This window comes from Manacus vitellinus, unplaced genomic scaffold (assembly GCF_001715985.3).
Source record: "Manacus vitellinus isolate BGI_N305 unplaced genomic scaffold, ASM171598v3 scaffold_4_pilon, whole genome shotgun sequence".
In the NCBI taxonomy this organism is placed as follows: Eukaryota; Metazoa; Chordata; class Aves; order Passeriformes; family Pipridae; genus Manacus; species Manacus vitellinus.
The window spans coordinates 31834674-31858717 of record NW_021940604.1 but is presented as its reverse complement, the minus strand read 5'-3'; the positions used below and the strand labels follow the sequence as shown (position 1 = coordinate 31858717).

The window sequence follows — 24044 nt, the reverse complement described above, 5'->3', positions numbered from 1 at the left end:
TCCTTCATCCATTCTGTCACCTGCAAAGAGCTTTTTTTTCTCAAGTCATTTACTCCTTAAATGAAGTTTGTGTCTTTTGTTGATGATCACTTGGATGAAATCAGCCGATTGCCAAGATGGGCAATCTTTCCCTTTGCAGCATACTCTGCACAGCACTGCACTTCTTCCATCCGTGCTGAAAAGCTATATACAGTCCAGAGGTTTGACTGACACACATTTGTGGATTCATTTATGTTCCATTAGGTGTATGCAGGAAAACACAACATCCTTTTCTAGCACACTATGGAAACACAGACCCAGGAAGAAACTCTTGGCTGTGCAGTGCCTTGGGAAGACATATTATCTGGATCTCTTTCCCCACATGGTGTGGGGCGCACCAGTTCTAGTTCCATTTCCATCTGAGGAACCATTTCCGACGGCTGAGGTGGATAGGGAGGGGGAACTCCAGCACCAGGGGTTTCTTCAGGTCCTGAGCCTGGAGGGGAGAGGTGCTCTCCCCTCTCCCCACCCACGCGGTCCCATGGCAGGCACAGAGACAGCACACAGGACATGGAGAGGAGGCAAGAGTGAGTTTATTGTTGGGGGGGTTACATTTATAGGGTTAGGAGCAGGCACAGAGACAGCACACAGGACATGGAGAGGAGGCAAGAGTGAGTTTATTGTTGGGGGGGTTACATTTATAGGGTTAGGAGGATTCACAGGGTAACCAATTACAGGTCACAGGAAGGGGTTAACAACCAAGAGGAAGGGGTTAAAAGGGGCCAATGAGAACACCTCAGGATATCTTCTCAGGTCATTCCTGCATGGGATAACACTTGNGTTTTACAACTATTGTTGAAACCTAAGATGACATTTTTCTCCTACTAATTTTCTAGCCCATCCTCCAAATAATGGTTTTAGCATTTTAAATAGAGGTGGAATTCTAGTGGATTTTTTGTTCAACAAATGCCACTCCTAGTGTGCCAGTTTCCACTACATCCCAGCAACTAGCTAACTTAACTACTTAGCTAGTTAACTGTTGTTGTAATGCTATTGTAAATACAAACTTTCTTGGCTCTGACTTAAAAGGCATGGCCTGCCACTTAAAGTTGTCTTTATTCAAGTGTTTGCAGTTCTACTAAGGGTCGGCACTAAGACTTAGGCACTTGCTTCTGTGTTATCCATTAAATACTGAATCAGAGTATTGGTTTAATTGACTTCCCCAAATAACCCTGCAGCCAAAGGATTTGTGCTATATATAAAAGCTAATGCTGACATAGCATTTGTAAAATGAGGCATTACTATAATAACTTTGGGAAGCCAGGACTCAAACTAGAAATGAGAACACAGAGTGCTTTTCCTCCTTAAACCAGAATGGGGTTAAAACTTTAAAATTTCAGCCTGAGAAAATTTTAAAGCAAATTATTCTACTCACCCATGGCAGTGCTGTAGGCATTTGGAAAGCTTTTGTCTATCCTCTGTCGCATGAAGACCCAGCTGTTGTTCTCAAACTTGCACTCTATAATTTTATTGTCATACTGTTTCAGTTCTTTTGTCACCTGTATAAAAAAAAATTTGTTTGGGATAAACAGATCTTAACTATTTTTTTTTCTTTCTTCTAGGGATAAATAATAGAAGATCAAAAGCTGCCTTGCATTTTTCAGCAACATGCCTCCATCCTGCACAGAAAAACTGCACAGAAAAACTGCATAGACTACATCTCCATTATACATATGCTCAGCTACTCAACATTTTAAAAATACTTTTTGAATCTGCTGTCAATATAAAGCAATTATATTATGCTAAAACATCAGCAGTGCTAATAGAGGGGGAAAAAGTCACTTCTGGCCCAAATGCAAATAGGTTTCCATGGGAATAAACTGCTTCCAGTATAAGTGATACTGCCAGCCTAAGTGCACGAAATGTATTATCCATGTTTCATCAACCTTCTTTGTTGAAGGTCTCACAGCCAAATGTCAGATTTCAACACCAGAAAGAGCTTAGGGAAAATCATTACTGAGGTTTTTTCTTTTCTTTCCTTTTTTTCTTTCATTTGTCTTTAAAAATTAAGATTGTAACTCCAAAATAATGCAGGATTTCAAATGACATATATTCTAAATCCCCTTCAGGCCTCTCTTCATTGATTCATATATTTGTCAGCAGCCAATATTCCGAGCTATCTGTCTTTCTATTTGTCAATGCTGTGTGGTTTGGAAATGTAGTTTATATGCATTGGACTTCCTAGTTGTTTTGGCTACTTCATCCCCTATGCATCATAATCTATGATACAATGCAAATTTTTCAAGTAACCATGGTAACCTGAGAACCCTATCTAACGCTTTAACAATTTTACCCATATACTTCACTTTGTTCCAAAGGGCCTCTTCAGCAGTACAAAGCTGTATTTAACTGCTAGCTGTGTTTACTTGCTACAGTTTACCAATGAAAAGCTGTACAAGGTAATACATACAACACTTTGGATTCAGGATCTTATGCATAAGCACTCTCATAAAAAGGGACAGGTTATTGCAATTCATTAGCATAATTTTTCACCTCTGTTGTCTACTTGCTCCTGAGCGGTGACACGGGAATTTACTACTGTCAGAGGGATGCAGATTTGAAAAAGGCCATAACTGTCTCCAGACAGCTTAATAGCACATACAGTGGAAAACCCCATGAATCTCTTTTCCATTAATTCCCAGACAAAACCAAGTAATTAATGAAATAGTCCTGAGCATGGACAAAGTCCTCCTATATGGCATAGTACTATGTATGTACTATACATATATACAAGATTTATCCTTAATTTGATAAGGAAAAACCTAACATTCGTCTTGGTATTTACCCTGAATACTTGTGTTCACTCCTGGACAGGAAGCACTGGGATTTTACTTGTCAAGTGAACATGGCACTATAAGAAAATTTTGTTAAACTGGCTTACAACCAAGTTCTGTCCCACTGCAGGATTGACAGAGTTGGATTCAGGTTTTTGTGTCACACACTATTCCTTCATCCATTCTGTCACCTGCAAAGAGCTTTTTTTTCTCAAGTCATTTACTCCTTAAATGAAGTTTGTGTCTTTTGTTGATGATCACTTGGATGAAATCAGCCGATTGCCAAGATGGGCAATCTTTCCCTTTGCAGCATACTCTGCACAGCACTGCACTTCTTCCATCCGTGCTGAAAAGCTATATACAGTCCAGAGGTTTGACTGACACACATTTGTGGATTCATTTATGTTCCATTAGGTGTATGCAGGAAAACACAACATCCTTTTCTAGCACACTATGGAAACACAGACCCAGGAAGAAAATCTTGGCTGTGCAGTGCCTTGGGAAGACATATTATCTGGATCTCTTTCCCCACATGGTGTGGGGCGCACCAGTTCTAGTTCCATTTCCATCTGAGGAACCATTTCGGACGGCTGAGGTGGATAGGGAGGGGGAACTCCAGCACCAGGGGTTTCTTCAGGTCCTGAGCCTGGAGGGGAGAGGTGCTCTCCCCTCTCCCCACCCACGCGGTCCCATGGCAGGCACAGAGACAGCAAACAGGACGTGGAGAGGAAGCAAGAGTGAGTTTATTGTTGGGGGGGATTACATTTATAGGGTTAGGAGGATTCACAGGGTAACCAATTACAGGTCGCAGGAAGGGGTTAACAGCCGACAGGAAGGGGTTAAAAGAGTCCAATGGGAAGACTTCTTGATATCTTCTCAGGACATTTCTGAGATAACACTACCATGGGGCGTCTTGGGAAGAAGAAAGCACGAGCCAGCAAAGAGACTACAAAAAGCCATTTTGAAGCATGTTTAAACCAGAGTTTCTCATATAATGCAGATTTACTGCCACAATATTATTTTGAAAACAGCTGCTTACTGGAAGTGGGGGCAGCAGGGGGGGACATGACCACATGTCTATTTCTCAGCCAAAGGGGGGAAATGTTAGAAAGATCATCTGCTAGAGAAAGAAATGTATAAAACTGCAGGCAATGACTTCCACTAACCACCCACCTCATAAGGCTTTCTCATGGCTTATCATTCTTCTAGTGTTTAGATGCTCAGAATAACAATAAATTAGATGGCAGCTTTATCTGACTGTGGCAATTAAGCAATATTATTAACTATCAAGGGACTTGCTTGGTCATTCATTAGCAAGCTGGAAGATAGATCTTTCCACAAAATATGAACACCTGCCAAAGCATTGACTTAAATGAATTTTCCCTTTAGAAAACTGGTGATCACAGTCTTTAACAATTGCAAGTTGTAGTAATTACTTTACAAAGGAAGAAATACAGCACCTACTTTTCCATGTACTTTGTTAAGTGACCTTAGTCTTGTAAAGGTACTTATTGTATTATTAAATAACTTTTTAGGAACTGGGTACTTGATTAAGACTACAAGTATTCTGAGCAAAATATACTTTGCAGCATTAATACCACTCTTCCCCTATTGCATCCTCCCCTATTGCATCCTAGTAGACTTCTAAACAGGTATTGTTTATACACAGGACTGAACCAGCCCATAGCAATCCTTGTATCCATAATTCACACCTTACATCTACCTGTCATGCACATGCTACTCTCTGGTATTTCAACTTCAAAGTGAGACAGGAAAGCCATCAAATTTAACTGTCTTGAAATTCCTTCCCTTTGGGAATTCATTCTGAGCTGTTTAGGGCAATGTCTTCTTGATTCTGCTTTTGCAGTATGGAGTTCATTCCTTCTTCTCCCCTAAAGTATTACAGTCCATAGCACTATTTGAATAGTGCACCATCACTTCTCTTCCCAAGAAGTACTTCTCCAGCTAATGCTTCACAGAAAATGAATTAGGAATGATGGTTGTTCTCAGCCAAAAAGCTTATTCTCAGTTCTGGTACAGTGCCGATGCTTCTGCCACACTGTTGATAAAATGCCTTGAACCAGCATTCAGCCATTTCAAGATGGAAACTCACACTAAGGACTCCATGGAGCCTGCCTTTATTAAATATTTATTCCTTAGCCTATTTTTGGACAGCCAGTCAGAATTACAAGCCCAGAGGATCAGGTCTTGGTCACAGTTGTCAGAGGTGGTGTTAGAACAGTATCATTGGTCTGGGCAACAACTGTATCCTGGGCAAGGACAAACACCAAGCTGTGCACAACTTTCTTTTCGAAAGGAAGGAAATTGTTCCTCAGCATAGCAACGTTCACTGTTCCTGCCTGTATTTGATGTAATTATCAAGAGCCAGCCTATTTGCACAACAGAAATAATTTCCAAAAATACAGATGAGCATCCTCTTGGAAGCTTATTCACTACATTACTGCTAGATTGCACGATGTGATTGGAAAAAAACGGGCTTGAGCTGCATCCCCATTTCAGCAATAGTTCATTATCAAATCAGACTGGATGCAATACAAGACATTGCCTAAGAATGTCAGAGTACACGAAGATGACAGCTATCTTCCACTCCCTGCTGAGAAAGGCTTCCCACTGCTATCATCATCTGGGCCATTCACTAGGAAAAACTTCAGTGGGGTAAGCTTATTTCTTTTTCTAAAAATGATGACACTCAAGGCTTAGGAAATCTCCCATTTTCCAGTCTCCTTCCATCCCCTATGTTCTGAAAGAAATTCAAAATATATTAAAAAAGTAAAATATCTAACCCCTCTCAAATTATCTTGCCTGGCTGAATAATGGAGTCTTTTTGAGATGAGTAACAACATGCAGTCACATTTCATGGTAATTTAGAGCAAAATGTGAAAAAAACCCCAACAATATATCCTGCTGAAAAAGAGAAGAAATCATTTCTATTGAATGTAGTTAGCTCTAGTCCTCTGAACATGCCCGCATTATCTCTGCTGACTACCAGCTACCAGTCTGCTGACACTTTTCTGTGTTTCTCCACAGTGCACCTGATCATTAGACCTGGTCCATCATTCCACTCTCCTTAATCCCAAAGGAGAATGAAATTCCTGGGCGAGCTGCTACTTTACATAAGGGATATTGACAATAAAAATTTAGATTTTAAGGTAATTAAGTTAGTATTTCAGAAAGCATGTCTACAATGGGCAAGTTTAAACTTTACAAATACATCCACCTTCCCCATATCCGAGTTCTTCAGAAAGAAAAATGGAGATAAACTTTTAAATAAACAAAGACTTGGCTGAAAGAAGCTCTATGTTTCCATATGCAGGGTTTTTTCAAAGCAACTGAAATTATTTTAGCTTAGTAAATAATTTAGCTTAGTAAAGAAAGTGATGTTTGTAAGCAAAATCTTAAGACATTCTATTTCAAATGCTTTCTTTCTTTAAATGCCTTTTTGCTGCACTTTCCCCTCTATTACCAAACATTTATAGAAAGAAAAATGTTCTTCGATTCACCTATTTCTATTCTTATTCCACATCCCTAGTCATAAGCCTATTTCTAAGATCCCAGAAGATCATAATAGTAGAAACAGAAAATGTTAACTTCCAAGAGAGAACAAACGAGCGAAGGCAGCAGTTGAAATCTTGTGAAATTAAAAAGATCTTTATTTCTAAATACAGAATTAAAAAATAAAGGGCACTATAACACACAGGCAAGATAAATTCTAAATGTAATGGCTTTCTATTTTCTAAGAAAAATCTGCCTTTTCTTTTTATAGTTGGAATGTGCAATGAAGGCACTTCTTTTTTATATGCTCAAGTACACAAACTGTTTGTTTTCTGTTTTTAAAAACAACTTCTGATGCCTGGAGGGGAGAAAAGTTTAGAGTTGCTACATAAGGCCCAGAAAATAATTCTTCCTCTCTCTGATATCATAACTATATTTTCTCCATTAAGATACATTCTCACAGCCAAAGCAAACAAACAAGTGAAAGTAGCACATCCCAAAATGATCAGCTGTGTGGTCATGAGGGAAAAGCCTTTTGGATGCTTCCCAGTCTCCTATTGCAGGAGAACTGAAGTCTAACACTTCCCCTAGCAGGCCACCCTGCAAAAATTAAACCACGCTTTTCTAAGAACGATCCAAAAGCATGACATTTGTGAGCTCCTTGTCCTGAGGGTATTGGGATACATTCAGCCACAAATGACAGAGTAGAAAATAAATCCTCTCTAGCAGCACATCTCAAATCCTGATTTCTGCGTTAGTCTTCAATGCTGTGACTGCCCACAACTGCAAAGTACTATAGACTTTATTTCCAACCTTCTCCAGTGATGTGGAATGCCTGAGACAACAGAGAGAATTAAGCTGCCCACTGGTACTATGACTCCTCAAAAGTAAGGGCAACATCTGAAGATCAAGAAGATGCAATCACAACAGCCAGGGAACAAAAAGAAGTGTTACATGGGAATTTGAGGCAAAACAAGAGGGGTCAAGACTTCTGAAGGAATAGGATGGAGACAGAAAAAATAAAGAAGCAGCAGTAACAAAATAAACAGCTTCTGAAGATAAAAAGATAAGCCAAATTCAAAGCAAGATCATACAGTTATGAGAGCCCTGAACACTTACAGGGCATAGGGCAGCACGGAACACAGATCCCAAGTTGTTCATTCAGTGCTTCTTCCTAATTATTGGACAGTTTGTTCAGATGCTTTTAAAGAATTTTTTTCCTAACTCACATAGAGTATCCCTTAACATGTTTTTCACAGTCAAACTTCTCAAAGAAGATAAAAATATAAGAGATAGTTATTAAATGCCTGTTTACATCATTAGTGTACACTGAACCATAAACATGAATACTGTAGACTGGACAAAGCTAATAAATTAATCTGCTTTGCACTTTTGTTCAAGCCCAAACAGATTCTGTAATGCAGTTCAACATCTATTTCTTAATATGATTCAAGAGATTATTTTACCAAAACCATAGACTTGTTGCTAAACTAAACAGACTGATTGTGTTTCCTTTTAAGTAATATATTACCCAACAAATGGTTATCAGTTTGGGTAAACACAATGCAGTTGATATGGTTATTTAACATTAATGAGGCCTTCTAAGTGTAACTACATTGCTTCTTGTGTACATAGGAAATGGAAATGCTCCAATTTTGAGATGTCATTCCTGAAAAGGAACATTAAGAAATATAAAAATTTTAGCATTTTTGTTCATGCCTAATTAAACCACAATGCTAACACTAAGCACTGCAAAATCAGGGGAAAAGCCAAAAAGAAAAATCATGTTTCAAAATCGTGAGAATGAGGCTTTTTAAAATTGTGGATTTTTTTTTATATTTGACTTCCAGTGTCTAGCGCTCTCAGTTCATGATTTAGTCTTTCTTTTTAATGTATAATATTTTCTCAAAGAATCTCTCATTCTTACATGTAGTAATTTAAAATATGGATACTGTTTTCTGATACATAAAATGGGTTGGAGTCCTGGGGTTTTCCTGACAACTGACTGATGGAAACATCAGAAATAAAAAGCCTTCCTCTTATCAGTGATATTGCAAGTTTAATGACTTTCAGTGCCAGCTGGAAATAGATTTCTTAATGTATCCTGGAAGGTCTCCTGTACACCTGACCTTGCAACACCATTTCAACTATCTGTAAGAAACTAACGTTTCAGCAGAACACTGGTATCTCCAACAAAGCAGGTAACTGCTTAGACCATGATGTGGAAATACACGTTTGCATCGATGTTTTGCTCAATGACCACTCTTCTGGGTAATATTTTTTTTATACTTTTATACTTCTTTCACTCAATGATAAAGCCATTTGCCCCAGCAAACCAACAAACTCTGAACACTTTTGGGTATTACAACTCAGGCATCTACATTACTCGAAGAGCAGCTGACCTGCCTGCTAGACATTGTCATCACCTAACTCCTGAGGGAACTTTAAAGCTTTAAAAAATCCTGTTTTCTTCTAATCATCATCAAGAATGGGAAGCAGAGGTTTAGGGGTCCATACACATCTTGAACACTTCAATGAAACAAAGTAATAAATGACTGTCCTCCTAGATCGATATCCCTTGCCCTGGCATCCTAATCGTCACAGGTTTCTGTATTAAAGAAAAAAGGATCTCTGCACATCTCCTGAAAAGACTGAGAAACGGAAGAATTCTGCACTGAGTTGTGAAGTTGGTACACCTTTGCTGTGATGAGTTCTTAAATGAAGTCTTATTTAAAAAGCAGCTCATGTAATTCTGACCCTGAGCATGCTGATGAAACAGGAAGAAACCTTCGGGGGAACTACAGAAACACCCAGGCAGTAAGAGAGCAGCAACAGAGTTCTCAAAGCAAGTTGTCAGTGTGACCTTATTGCAGAGAGGATGCATGTTTGGCACAAACAGAGCTTCACCTGCTCTACAACTCATGAATTTGCAGGTAGAGGTAAAAACAATGCTTCTCTGCAAGCACCTGGGTTAACTCCGCACAGGCCAAAGACAGCCTTCCTTGGATTTGGCACATCATAAATAATTGTGCCACTAATAATCCCTGGGGTCAGTACTGAAATTCAAGGGTATTTGTCTAAGGGGAAGAGAGAGATAGGATATATGGTGCAAACTGATCGAAAAAGCTGACATCATAATGTATAAATGATTACGTAAGAAAATATTTTATTCACAGCCTAATACATTTTGAGGACTGTACCCCTGCTTGCTTGTGAAAAGCTTATGAAAGCCGGTCTTAACCCTCATTTATACTTTACTCAGACTGCTTTTGCAAAAGGGTGCCAGCCCCAAACAGGAAGCACTGAATGATGAGACACAAAAGATCCAGGAGACAAGAGTTACACATCACTAGTAAAGAATACACTTCGAAAACACCACTTAGCTCATCCATAAATTATGAATTCCGTAAAGCTTATTATTCTCAGTTTGCAAATGGGGAAGAGAGATGGTTTGTGGTCACACCACAGGGAAAGCATTTACCCCCCCATTAGGTTCTCTAAACCCAATCTTAATTACCCCTCAGGTATTTACAGTCATGCTACCAAGAAATCTTCTGACACAGGGCAGCTGAGATCTCTTTAATAATTTATCAGTAGAAATCCAAACAAACCTTCCAAAGACAAAGCAATACTATCACTATTTTACAAACCTTGGCAACGCTATTTCTATACCTCAAAATAAATGAAAGAGATCCTAGATGATTGTATCAGAATAGGATGAAAAGTTTTTCTGACATTTGCTGCCTTTCAGATATTGGACCTCAGCTCGATAATGATGGCTTTTCTGACAAATGTTTGTGCTTACCACACATAGATTTTACAATGTACTTTCTCATATGACTTTTTCATCTGTTCTCTGTACCCAAGTTATTGCTATTGTAGGAGTCTAAATTAATCTTGTTTTACCTGTACTTCTTACACCCTACAGGGATTCTGTCATTTGCTGTCACACCACCAGGGATGGGTTAGAGGGAGACTCCACAGGGCTGGGCTATCAGGAGCTTCCCAGAAGCCTGTGTCAACTGAGGAAAAACTACTTTTACAAGTTCAGACAGTATCTGACGGCTATTCATGTAGGATCCAGCTCTACGAACTCTTATCTTGTAAGTTACATTCCTTTGAGCAGCTTCAGAAGATCAATTAGCCTGCACTAGGTGTTATCAGGATCAGACCCTAAACCTAAGTCTAGTAATTTCTTATCTGGCTTCTGTAATGTTCCTAGAAACCATGGGTTTCTAAGATGCTAAATGATATCAGAATAAACCAAAAGAAATTTAAAGTAGAACCTAAAGTATCACATAATTGCAAGTGAGTCTTTTAAACCCTCTTTTACTGGTAACAAAATACAGCTTTCAAATTACAGCCATTAAGAATCACATTCCTTCCTTCCATTTAGATCCCAAACAACCAGTTTGATATGCTTAAAGTTTTTTTCTACATAAATCAAAATTCACTACTGAGAACAACTGTGTCAACACTATAAGGAAATTTGTTTGCTGTGTTAAATTGAGCTTCAAAAGCATGAATTGAACATACATTTGTGATCCCAAGTAATGCCTCTTCTTATATCCATTCAAAGTGTTTGCTTCATTGCAGCTTATTATAAATGTACTGTCTAAAATGCAGCAGCATGATTGTTCAATTTCCAGGCCATAATTTTATGATAATCATATGTAATATATTCATATGTCTACTTCACTGCCTAACAAAGCCCAAACTGTTTTGTTAGCAGATCCGCTTCCCCCACGGTTCAAATTTCTTTGCCTCAGAACATTACTGAATAACAACATTAAGAAAGATATAATCAAAATTTTACTCTGTATTGGGCAAACAAAGGAAAATAACATTGGAAGCTGAATTTAGCATACCAACTTTATCAAATACTGGTATCTAAGTGATACATAAATTATTAAACATGCTATGGAAGCATTATTAGAAAGATGGGGGTAGGAAGAAAGATTATAAATTTATAAATGTTTTCAACATCTAGAAATCCTATTAATACTTGAAAACATGAAGATTGTACAGAGACAATGTGCATATAAACTAAGACCAGAACTAAGCAAACTTGCTTTTAATCTGTATTTAACATGTGTTTCAGTTTTTGTCTGTAACATATTTACCAAAAATAGCAAATATTTTCTTCATAAATTTCAGAGGCAATTCTTAGTTACTCATAAATCTATGCTAGAACATAAAGAGATTTAGAGGACTTGTAGGAAATAGAAATTCTGATGACCCCCCACTACTTCACTAAACTGAATGGTTTGTCATCAATCAAGTCTCCTATGAACCAAAGGGTTGAGCCAGAGAGGAGAGCTCAGTCTTGCTCATCATAACTTTTATACACTCTGTGTAAGAGTTTTTTTAGAAGAGTATCAGATCTTAAAATCACATAAGTCTCTTGCGGCAGAATAACATCTTATTTTTAAACAAAATTTACAGAGTTTGTATTTGGCTGGGGTAGAGCTAATTTTCTTCACAGTGGCTACTATGGGGCTGTGTTTTGGGTTTGTGCTGAACACAATGATCATAATATAGAGATGTTTTTGCTATTGCTCAGCAGGGATACATAGAGCCAAGGCCTTTTCTGCTTTTTGTACTGCTACACTGGCAAGAGGGCTGTGGGTGTATGGGAGGTTGAGAGCAGACACAGCCAGGGCAGGTGACCCCGACTGACCACAGGGATCTCCAGACCATATGACATCATGCTCAGTATATAAAGTCAGGGGAAGAAGGGGGAAGGGGGGGTATGTTCGGAGTGATGGCGTTTGCCTTCCCGAGTCACCATTACATGTGATGGGCCCTGCTCTCCTTGAGATGGCTGAATTCCTGTCTGCCCAAGGGAAGCAGCGAATTAATTCCTTGTTTTGCTTTGCTCATGTGCGTGGCTTTTGCTTTCCCTGTTAAAATGCCCTTATCCTAACCCACGAGTTTTCTACCTTTTATTGTTCTGATTCTCTCACAGATTCTGCTGTTGGGGGAGTGAGCAAGTGGCTGTGCAGGGCTTGGCTGCTGGCTGGCTTAACCCACAACAATAATAAAGCATGAACTTTGATTTTTCTAATATAGGATGACAACAAAAGACAAACCACATTGATTTTTAAAACTCTGCCATTTTGAGGGGACATTCTTCCACCTGATTGCCAAGGTTTGACTTCACAATCCTGCTGACTCAGTCCTCATTTTCGTAGCTAATTAGTTTTAATAGGATAAGTTTTACATAACTGTTAGAACCACTTGAATGACAGAGCCAATAAATGCCTTGACGAAACACTGCAATAATACAAAACACAAAGCCAAGATGACCCAAACAACAATAACAACAACAACAAAAATCATCTCAGCAGTGCTATGGTATAAAAATAATAAAGCAAAGATGTGTTGGGAAAAAAGCTGCAAAAGTCATGTTAGGGATTTTTCATCCTTCTAAGATTTCAATTAGAAGGAAAATAATCTTTTTTCTTCTTACTGATAATATACCACAACAAAAAGATTAATGGCTGCTGACTTAGTGCAGACTTTCAAAAATTAGCTTTGATCAAAGCAAGTGCTGTAGTGAAAGTCAACTGCCTTAACCCACATCTCAGCTGCCTTTATAGCATTGAGCTGGCTTGAACTCCCTCCCCTTTCTTGAATGGTTTCCTTTAAACTTCAAAGCCTAACTGGCTTTGAGGCTTAAGACACAGAAAGCTTTTTTCCTCCTTCTTCAAAAGCAATTAAAGACGTGAAGTATAATCTGACCTATAATCTAAAATCTAAGCACGCAGGTCTTCTTGATCATTGTGGGGTTATAGAATGGAAGGGGCTCGACAGGGAAGTTAATAGTGGCTCTGAAACTGCAGTTTTACAGTGCCTGCCAGCTGATGAGGTCAGTCTGCTGAAAGAAAGGTAAGCAAGGGCTAATCTATCAATGGCAATAATTTGTCAGTAAATCAGGCTATAAAGGGGTTCTTACTGCTTTACCTTTCATTGCAAGCTCCTCCTTCCTTTCCAATCCTTGTTATTAATGAATCTGCAGAGTTATGAAGCCAGATTTCCCAGGGCACCACAGTAATGGATGTGGAGTGGAGCAGCACAGACTGCAGTAATCACAAGGCAGAAAAATGGACAATATTCTTGGACTCGGAAGAGTCACAACTGGCTTCAGAGGATATAACAGATTTTGTCAAATGTGGTCTGAGAAACCTATAAACTTCTTGGCCTGTTTGGGCAGCAGTGTTTCTAAACAAATCAATAAGGACAATAAAACAAAAACTTGTGTAAAATTAGCCAAACAAGATTGCAACTTTCAACGGTGAGCGTTGATAAGAGGAAATAATGGTTTGATAGTTGGTTCTGCCAAAGCCCTGAAAGATGGGAAATCTGGGAAAGCCCACTGCACATAAGCACACTTTTCAGGGCTTTGTCTATATACTTTGTTATTGTATGGGAGATGAATAACAAAATAAGGGAGCAACGACATTTAGTCTTCGTTTATATTTCACAAAATTCACCCACTTAGCCTGCAAAAGCTAAGGAAGCAAAGCCAAGAAAAGTGTCTTGAGCTTTCTAACCATATGACCACTCCAAAAAAACCCTTGTCATAAAGCTGCGGCCTGCAAAGACCTTCTGCATGGGCGCATTCTGAAATTTCAAGCTTAATTTGAGCACTCTGCTCAAGTGCTACACTTGTGGGCCAGGACTGAAACAGCCTTAGTTCCCTAACAAATATAGCCAAAACCATTTGTTTGCTTTTCACATTATGTCATAGCATTGCAAATAACCTCATAAACCCATTCTGGATCCAGTCAGTGACACCAAAAATTCCAGCCAGGAAAAGAAAATCCTTAAAGGCACTTCTCTAAAAAGAATAAGGAGTGATGGAAAGAGATAAGAAAAGAGAAAGAAAAACCAGGTAACAGTAATGGTAACTCTGTAAACCTGTTGCCCAATAATCTCCAAATGTTTTCTTATATGTTAAACCAACTTCATTAGCTTGCTTTAGATAAAAGAGCTTTACATACATAATTCTGCAGTTGAAAAGCCCAAGGTAAAAGAGAGCTCATTTGTCAAGCAAGAGTGCACACACGGGCAATTCATGAACTGAAACAGAAAGCCTTGGCTTGTAGTTTCCTGCTATAACTGCTAGCACTAATTACTAATTACAGATTTTTTTCCTTTAAGTTCTGAATGAAATATTAACAAGCTAGTAATTAAGTAATTCAGGGTCTGTTTGCTTTAGTGTTTGCATTAGTGTTAACTTTAGTATTGTAAATCCAAAACCTCTGACTCACTGATCCATAAATGTCCTTCTAAATTAATCAGACACATCCTTTGTTTTCCTTGTACCAAAGGTAAAATACTCTGAAACCTCTTTCTAAGCATTAAGGGCATCTAAAGTGTAACAGGTGGAAAAAGAATGTAATGATGTAGTAAAATGCAGTAGTTGTATCTTGCATTATTGTCTAAAAGAACAAAAACATTCTTGTCTCTAAATCTGAATATTCTTCTTTTGCATATTCCTTTACATTGCTTCTATTATAGACCAGACTGTTCCCTACATCCCACATGGGTTTAAAAGAAATGCTACAACACATAATTAATCTACTCCTCCAATGGTCACCAATCAAGCATGGCTAACCATGACCCACTAATGAAATGAAGCAGAAGCTGGGTTGCACTTGTCTGCATCATGGTTAAATTACAACTGGGTAGTTAACATACGACACTAATCAGGCATTTTATTTCTCACGTGGTGCAGCATTAATACACAGGTAATGGGCAGCTCCTCAAGGCAGTGAGGACTATGGTCACTATTAATCACCACTAGAAGAGTGTCTTGAGGCCTTGCAGCTGGATCAAGGGGCTCAACAGCACTGTTTTGCTGTAGCCTGACTCCCTCCCAGTTGGAGCATTCTTAGGGGCTTGGCTGACTCAGGGAAAGAGAGTCTGTGGATGACTTCTGCAGAGTTTTGAGACAATTGTCTTCCAGTAGAACCCAGGTTGTTACTTCTGTTCTGTACCAGTGCTGACTTCTCTACTTCATGCATGAAAAATAGACAAAAATCTCACATCATTGGCCATACAGAATCCAGCACAGCATCTCATGAATCTACCACTGAGAACATACTCAAATATTTTTTATTACAACACATTAAGCTAAAAATCAATAGATTCATTTACCAAAATGGATTTAGTACTTCAGCTAACCAAGGGAAAGTAACATTTTTTTAAAAGAAGTGACATTTCATTATAGTATTCGGTTGTAAAGTCATTGGCAGAAATTTTTCTGTATACCAATTAAACAGTAACTCACTGAAGTCAGCAACATAAAAAGCAATGTTGCATATTTACAGTTCCCTTCCCAGTAAATGAAAACATCTACAGTTCTCAGCAATACAAATAAAGTGCCGCATCTCTGATCTTTCCAAATCTTTTTAAACTATTTTTCCCAAAGACATAACATGCTATCGTCTCTACAATCAACCTTCTTTTCCTTTGGTGAGAAGCAGAAGTGGCATTTTGAAAACTTCAATTTGTTGAAATATAATAGCACCACTGAGCTCTATCGTTCTTCACTTTTATTCTCACTTTATGCTAGGAAGATAAAACTGCAGTGGTTTTACTGTTGTCAAACAAAAAATAAATAAATAATGGTTTTGTTGAATAATATATAACAAGATACTGCATCACTATTATTCAATTGAGTTTTAATATATATTTCTCTCTCAAATGTGTAACTTTACCAATACTAAAATCATTCTGGAGTACTTTCAAGCAGAGGTATATGTGACCCTTGCCATGAGAATTGTGAAACCTAGTTTGATGAAGAAATAATTTAAGTATTTCACTGTAAATTATACAAATAGAAAAACAAATTAAGAATGCAACAAGAAATAACCTTTACTGTCTGTGTACAGCTTAATTTTCCCCTAGGATTACTGCTTTCTTAGGTATCAAGGGCATTCTTTGAACTGTGCACATGCTATTCATCATTTCCTTGGGTAGGAGATCAGCATCCTTCTACTTTTACTAGTACGGAATCCCATCTTTTTGCCTACAGGCCAGCCTTTCAAAGGGCACCATCTATTTTAGTTCCACCTTCCTCCTTATTTGCTAAGCTTCTATAAGAGCAACCAACTTTCTCATCAGAGGTCTAATGAAGCCTAAGCTTGTAGGACTTATGCAGTTTTAAAGATTTTGTCTGAGGATAGAAACGGTGGAAAAATTAGATATCTGAAAATCAATTACCAGTAGCTGAAGTGACAATTAAGCCACAGTGCTTGTCTGTGGGGAATACTATACTGGAAATGCTCACTTGCAGTTAAAACAGCTGTACAATAAGAATTTGGTTTTACTCCAGCCTTTAATCTCATAATTAAAAAAATCCAGAGAGAATGGCAAGACGAGTATTTGCACCATTATTTTAGTTATTTAAGACTAAGGAGCTAGTTTCTGTATGTAATCCACAGAGAAAGACTGGTACCTCTAGAAAGCAATTTAAAAGACTCAGTGAGGCAACCATTGTGCTCTTTCCTTAGAGGTTCCCAGATTCACCTCTGGATTCAACTGTCTTCCACCGCCTATACAAGGAGCCTGTGGGGTCTATGGTGGCTGAAATTAGTTCATGTGACTATCCTTCTTTATAGTTATTCTAATGAGACAGGATATTATCCACAACCCCTTTTCCTTTCAAAGCTGATGTCCTGCATAATTATCTCATTTGATATTTCTTCTACCTTCTGTGTTATTGTTTGCAATTCTATTCTTTTTCATTTATCTAAATTTAATCTGCATTTGCCTTTTACTAGCCCTAAGCCAGCACAGTACCTTTCAATAAGATAATTTTTGCCATCAACTGTTTTTCTCCAATCTTATCAGTATCTGACATTTAAAATATTCCATGATATTCACTATTCATTTTATATATACTATAAAGAAAGGTCTCAGAAACAATTTCCTAGTCAAAGAATTTCCCTGTTATACCATCTCTCATCCTTTGCAACTTCAACATCTTGATTTATTCATGAGTAATTTATTTTAAAGACATTATCATCTGCATTTCGCAAAGGTACTACATGTTCAAGCTCATTCATCAAGTTCAATCTCATTTCTTCAGTTCAGATTCAAAATAATTCACCTCTAAAAAGCTTAATAAATTTAGATATACTCTGCCTACAAACTGTACAATAATAATTTGCTTTCTTTTCCCCCCTCAAGCCTGATCTTCACTGGTGTTCTCATACTTTAAAACAATAAACAACTAAGAAATGGTTAAAAAAGGCCTAAAATGTGTCTTTCATTGTCTTTTTTGATTAGAATAAATTTCTAACAGGGTCAGATTTTTATAATTTGATTTAGAATCTATTTTTTGTATCTATTCTTTCTCTTTGATGTTATCCATTCTACTGCCTTTATTTCACTTGCCTCCACTACCAACTAAAGCCTCTGATACAGAAAGAAAATATGAAGAGTTATTTCAAAAATCAGAACAGATTAATAAAGAGCAATTATGATCACAAACATGACATGAAATGAATAATTTCTGAAGGAAACAATAAAGACATGCAACTTTAAGACACTTCTTCCTCTGAGAAGACAATTATCTACGAGTTTCCTAAACTGCCTAAAACTCCAGGAAGCTTGAGCACACTGCTATACTGTTTAAGTACAGTCTTCTAGTAAAAAGAAAATGCAAATGCAATCACATTTATGGAAACTAAGCGTGGGGATGTCTACATCAAAGGAAAAAACAGTCCCTGTTGCCACTCAGTCAAGCACAGGAGCTGGCCCCACAAACAGCTGTTGTCATCAAGGTATCCTCAATTACTCAGAACAAATTATGCTCTCTATGTGCAGAGGCACACCCAAACCAGGTTTGACAATGCAGTTATAACACAGGAACAGCTGCAGCAACAAATTACCATGTTCGAGAGCTTAAAATCATCATGGACAAATCATTCTCTCTGCCAGATGATTTTTATAAAACATAAGAAAGCAAAACAAAAGATGGTGCCAGCCCCAAATCACTCACATACGGGAGCCAGAACACTCTCAAACACTGAAGCCTGAGGAAAGAACAATGTGACAAAGAGGACGAGGACAATAGCAAAGCACAACTTGCACTACATCACAAGAAATCTGGCAGTTTTACAATGACCTGATCAGTTATTCCACTGTGACAAGTATGAAGGCTCAATGCAATGCAGATGAGAAATATCTGCAATATCTATGCTCATTTATTGCTAAAACAAACCTCTCATTCTCAGGATCTTTCTCAGCAATTTTTAGTTAGTAGTAAGCAATAACTTCATGGTTCAGAGACAGAGCTTAAGCCTTTTGTTTTGCTATCTCTTCAATATGGAAAATAAACTGTCCATTAATGTGTTATTTTAATGAGACATAATCTGCATGTCCTATTGCTCGCATTTATCACAGTATGCTTTCATACCACTGGGTGCAGGAAAGCTACCAGAAGCACAATGTGGTTATCGCTTTGAAAATACAGTTTTCAGTATGACTATGCCTCTCAGAATGGTGTCTGTAGGGGCTCAACACTAAATACTTGGAAAATTACTAGGAAGGCAAGAAAGCAAATGAATTCAAGACAAAGGAATGCTGGGACAAAAAAAGAATATAATGAAAACTAAAGTCTGATGGCAGACATATTAGCTACTGCTGGTTTCAAATCTCATTATTTATCAAATGAAAGGAAATGGGAAACTCCAAATCAACCATCTCTAATGTGATAAAAAATTGCTTTTTGGCTTAATCATTGGTACATGAAGAACATGACAGAAGTACCCTAACCAAAAGAATCGAAAAAGAAAATAGGAATGGTCTCAGGGATTAACTTTGGAGGCTTTCCCTAAGAGTCATAGTAGATCAGTATTGCTGCTCGAACAGGCAGCAGACAGGACTGGAAGAGAAGGGAAGGTGTGACTGTTACATAGCATGACTGTGACTTCCCAGTACATATGCAAGTTTAGTTAGTCTTCCCTTACTCGTGCACAAGAGGTACACCCCATTTCATGCATTTACGGAGTCTCTCAGCTTGTTTACATCCAACAGCTACCCAAGAGCAGCACTGGCTGTTCTTCTTCCAGCCTATTAACTCCTGAGCTTTGCTACTAATGAAGCCATTGCTGCCACTTACAATTTCTTTTCTTCTTTGCTATCATTGTTTTAAACTTAATTATATGGCTCTGAACAGTCTATAAACCTCTGAAGTTTTAGAAACATTCCTGAGAACATCAGTTTCCCTTGGTTCCAGTTAGACTCACAAATTTTTAGTTTAAGCCAGAGATGCTTTATTCTTAATATATTACCACATGCTCCATTAAAAAATCCATACTGTCATTACAGGAAAACAGCTGAAGAATGACTTCAAAGAAAAAAACACCATCTTTTTTTCTTCTAAATTAATATTTTAGTGAAGAAAACACAGCATGTTCTTTGAAAGAGGACCATAGCATCTCTGGTATATAATGCAATTCTACCTCTTAATGGAAAAAAAAGATGCATCTTTTCATATTTTTTGTATTATGAGGAAAACAAGCACTTTTAAGGTAAACATTTAACAAGAAAAAAAGGTAAGATACTAAGAATGGAAGTACTGAAAGCCTTGTATAATGTAAGTTGTGGTCACAGCCATAGGAAAAGATAAGGAAGAACTGACTGGAATACTGTATGTTAGTATTACAGACTGAAATAAAGCTCTGTGCAATCAGTAACAGCAGAGACTCAGAAACATCCAACTGCACAGGTTCCCGATAAACACAATACATTATGCAGTTTTATATATCCTTATGAAGTAAAGTCTCACAGTCGTGACTGCTTGTACTCTAAAATGTCACAGAGCCTGAAAAATTCAAGTAAGAAGGGCCACCCAGTCATCACCCAATCCAGCCTCCTGCTCTCAGCTGAATTAACTTCAAGGATGAGTCAGGTTGCTGAGAGTCTTTTCCTGTTAAATTTTGAAAATCTTCATGATTTTCAATCAGAGATTTTATGGTGTCTTCAGGCAACCTGCTGCTGCACCCAAATAACCTCACTGTGAAATTTTTTTCCTGGAATTTTCCCACTTGTCCTTCCCCAAGCCTCTCTGAGAAGTGTTTGGCTCTTTTTTTCTGCCATTTCACCTTAGGTGATGGAGGACTCCAATAAGTCCCCCCTCTACCGTTCTCTTCTAAACAACCCCAGTTTCTTTAACCTCTCCTCATAGGCCAAATGCTCTATGCTTCATCCCAACCCCCACAGGAATCACTCCAGCAGGGTGACTTCTCGTGTACCAGGGAGCCCAGAGCAGTGGACGGTTACCCCACACGACTCTCACGAACACTTGAGCAGAGAACAGCGACCTTCCTCAGCCTGCTGGCAATGTTCTGGCTAAGACAACCCAAGGTGTGGTTGGCCTTTACCAGTGCAAGGGCACATGGCTGGCTTGCATTCAGTTTGTAGCCACTGGGACCTTGGGATGCTTCTCTGCAGAGCTGCTGCGTAACCACTTAAGGCTCCAGCTCACTCTGTCCCTGATTCACAACCCTGAATTTGCCTCTCCTGAACTTGTCAAGGCTCCTTTGTCAGCACTTGTTTTTCTAAGCTTTTTGAGAAATGAGGTATTATCATACTGATTTTGTATTGCTAGAATGTATTTGTAAGCCCAGGAAATGGAAGGCTTAAAAAGCTTCAATCTGTTCATTTTTACAATACTCATTAAAAGCATTTGAAGTTTTTTTTTCTTACATAGTTAATCTAGAGGTAAATAGAAAACCAAAAACCCTCAATAAATTAAGATCTACAATCAATTAGCTATTTTAACCTTCCCAGAAGGCTTCATTTACCCTATGCTTAGCAAGAACAAACTTGGATTGATTTTCAAAAAAAACCTACTAGGAGCTGAAATAACAAAAGCTGTCCCCACAAAAAAAATCATAGTCCAAAACCAAGCACCAATTATTCTATCTTATTGGCAGCAACAGAAAACTACAGAGGTAATCTTCCTAATTCTGTGGACTTCTATGGAACACCACACGCTTTAAAAGAACAATTTTTTAAACTGAATTCATAGGCATAATCATGACAAAAAGCAAAATGGGAACTGATCCATCAGAACAGAGAAAATTTATAAATTATAGCTCATTAACATTTTGTTCGTAGGGGCAGCAATTGTGAGAGCATACAAAATCACTGCTTCAGTTTTTGCAGTGCTAATGCAGATTTTCTAGCTATTCTCTTTCTGTTTACATCGCCAGTTCCAAGGCTAGATTTTTTTTTTTTAATATTTTTCCCCTTAGTATGTCTATAAGGAATAAATATGCCCACTGTATGCTTGCTTTTACTGTAATATAAATGCACATATATACAATATATTACTATTTTACTTATACTATTTATACTGCCGGTGTCTAACATTACCAGGCAGGACTGAGAGTCCTAATATTCCAGGATCTATACAAATACACAGGCAGTCAGGACCCCTTGCACTTAAAGAGTTAGCAAGTGCTACTGAGAAAAGCTGCAACAAAGAATGTCAAGATGTAGAGAAATATAAGGAAGAAGTCAAGTGATAAAGAATTAAGTCTTATGCTTTTTGTCTTTCCTAGTTAATTCTTAAAGCAATGGTTCAAAATCGTCTTATTTTCAGAATAAGCTAAATTTAACATATAACTTAGGAATGAGCAGTGGGTGATTTCTTGGTAGCACCTTACAACATTTTCTAACTTGCAGTTTGTTCAATAAATCCTCTCTAGCACCTCCCTCACCTTCTTTACAAGATACCAACTGTGTGGGTAGGGCAGAATATCTCAGATTCAGTTACTGCTCTCGCAGATTCAGAATTTAGTTATTGAATATGTTCAGATTGTTGTTTAGGACACAAAGTCCTTGTACCTGAAGTAGAAGATTCCGAGATGCCTAAGCACTCCAGGTTCCATCAGGTTCACTTCAAGTCCTAGGCTGCCCTCCTGAAAACCCTCTCACTGCTGAGAATTAATTTTATTTTTAATGTAAAACATTCCATCATTCCTGCTAGAGGCAAACACAGTCTGTAACCCTATGCCAGATAACTTTTCACGTATCTCAGAGTACCCTGAAGATAAAAAATAAGATGCTGAATTTGACTCAGTACTTTATGTGGAATCAGTGCAGAAGAAAGGAATGAGTGGAAAAGGACAGGTTCAGGTTCCAGAAAGCATTATTCCATCATTGTATGACTTGTCATGAGAAGACTGTATATTGTCATCTTGTACCAATAAACATTAGGAACAAAGCTTAGATTCCCACTACATTGAGAAATTTCTTCTGAAATCAGCCCCACTTTTTAAGTGTTGGTGCTAAAACTGTTTCCACATGTTGACTTCTGCATGACCCACAAATATAGGTTTCCATAAAAGACAAAAATAATAGAGAAAAGGAAAAGAAGGATTTCCTTATGTAGCTTCTCAACAGTCCAATACTAGCAATTCCAATGATCCCCAGTACAGCTTCCACAACTAAAAAGAGGATATGAAAATCCTACTGTAACATCCCACAAAACTCTATAAACATAAGAGCCACCCACCAATTCTGTTGGAAGACTGTTAACAATAATAAATATATATAATTAATGTTGATTACTTTATCCTAAAGATGCAGTTTGAGGTTCAGAAGAGGTAGAAAATTATACAGCTTTATCCTCATTTTGTGCCTTTTAATTTAGAGTGACTGTGTTTAACGAAATGTAGAGAGACAGATTATCTGAGTTTATCATCTTTCACAATCATTAAATTATACAATTATCACATTCCTTCTCAACAGTGTCAATGTGTTTGTTCCTAGTGGGAGTTGGATCTAGATCTGTAGCTCTCAAAGTGTTCTTCAGCTTTCAGAATAAAATTATTTCTGTCTAGCATAACACATTTATTCTCCTATCATCACTTTCCCAGCTTAAAATCATCTTCTCCCCTTCTTCTTCCCCTCATACCTGTGGTAACTCTGCTAATATAAAGATAAAAGAATCCTTCTCTGACAGTACCTTGCTAAGCTAACCAAGCGAGTTACCATTATTTGTCTTTGACAGGCCTCTATTCCACCCTGTGGTGTCTCTTTCAGTTTGAAATTATTTGTCTTCACTGCGAACAACCAAAATCAAACACTTACAGATAAATCTGTATTTCCATTTTCTCAGAAACATCTCACTTCAGAAATTCTAGGGCTATATTTGTTGTCATTTTGAAGCTGAAGAACATGATCTCCTTATATCATATTCTATGGTATTCCACATCACATAAAATACAATTACAGCACAAAACAGTAAGAAAGGGAGATAGGCAACAGAAACAATTCAGACTACAACTTCACTACAATACATGAGTAATCCTTTCTTGCTGTGGTAGCGAACACAAAATCCTCTGTCAATATGCATGAAAGTACAGTAAACAAAGCATAAAATAATTAAGGCACCAACATACTCTTAGTGGCTGTCAACAGGCACAAACGGAAAACTTTTAAACATTTTTTGCTACAAGACTGTACAGACCACACGGCTACTCTGGAGCTATGTCACGACAGCAAATGAGCGTATGGCGAAAGCTGGACTAACTCTCCTCATAAATTTGGAGTGGTCTGAAGAGCTGTACCCTAAACAAAGGTATCCCAAGCTTTGGGGTCACGAAGTGGTAGTAGAAGTCATTGTCATTCAGGGAAGAAAAACACGCCAGCTTCAGTCGAGAAATCAGCAGCTAATCCTAGCTTAAA

The 24044-nt window shown here is 37.9% G+C and overlaps 1 protein-coding gene across 1 annotated transcript in view; it reads right to left on the bottom strand.

Annotated features, from left to right (window-relative positions):
* Nucleotides 1-24044, bottom strand: part of RNGTT (RNA guanylyltransferase and 5'-phosphatase) — a 174664-nt gene that overhangs the window by 7232 nt on the left and 143388 nt on the right. The window contains exon 14 of the mRNA XM_029962821.1: nt 1415-1538. Coding sequence (XP_029818681.1) covers nt 1415-1538 — 124 coding nt within the window. The remainder of the gene's footprint in view (nt 1-1414; nt 1539-24044) is intronic.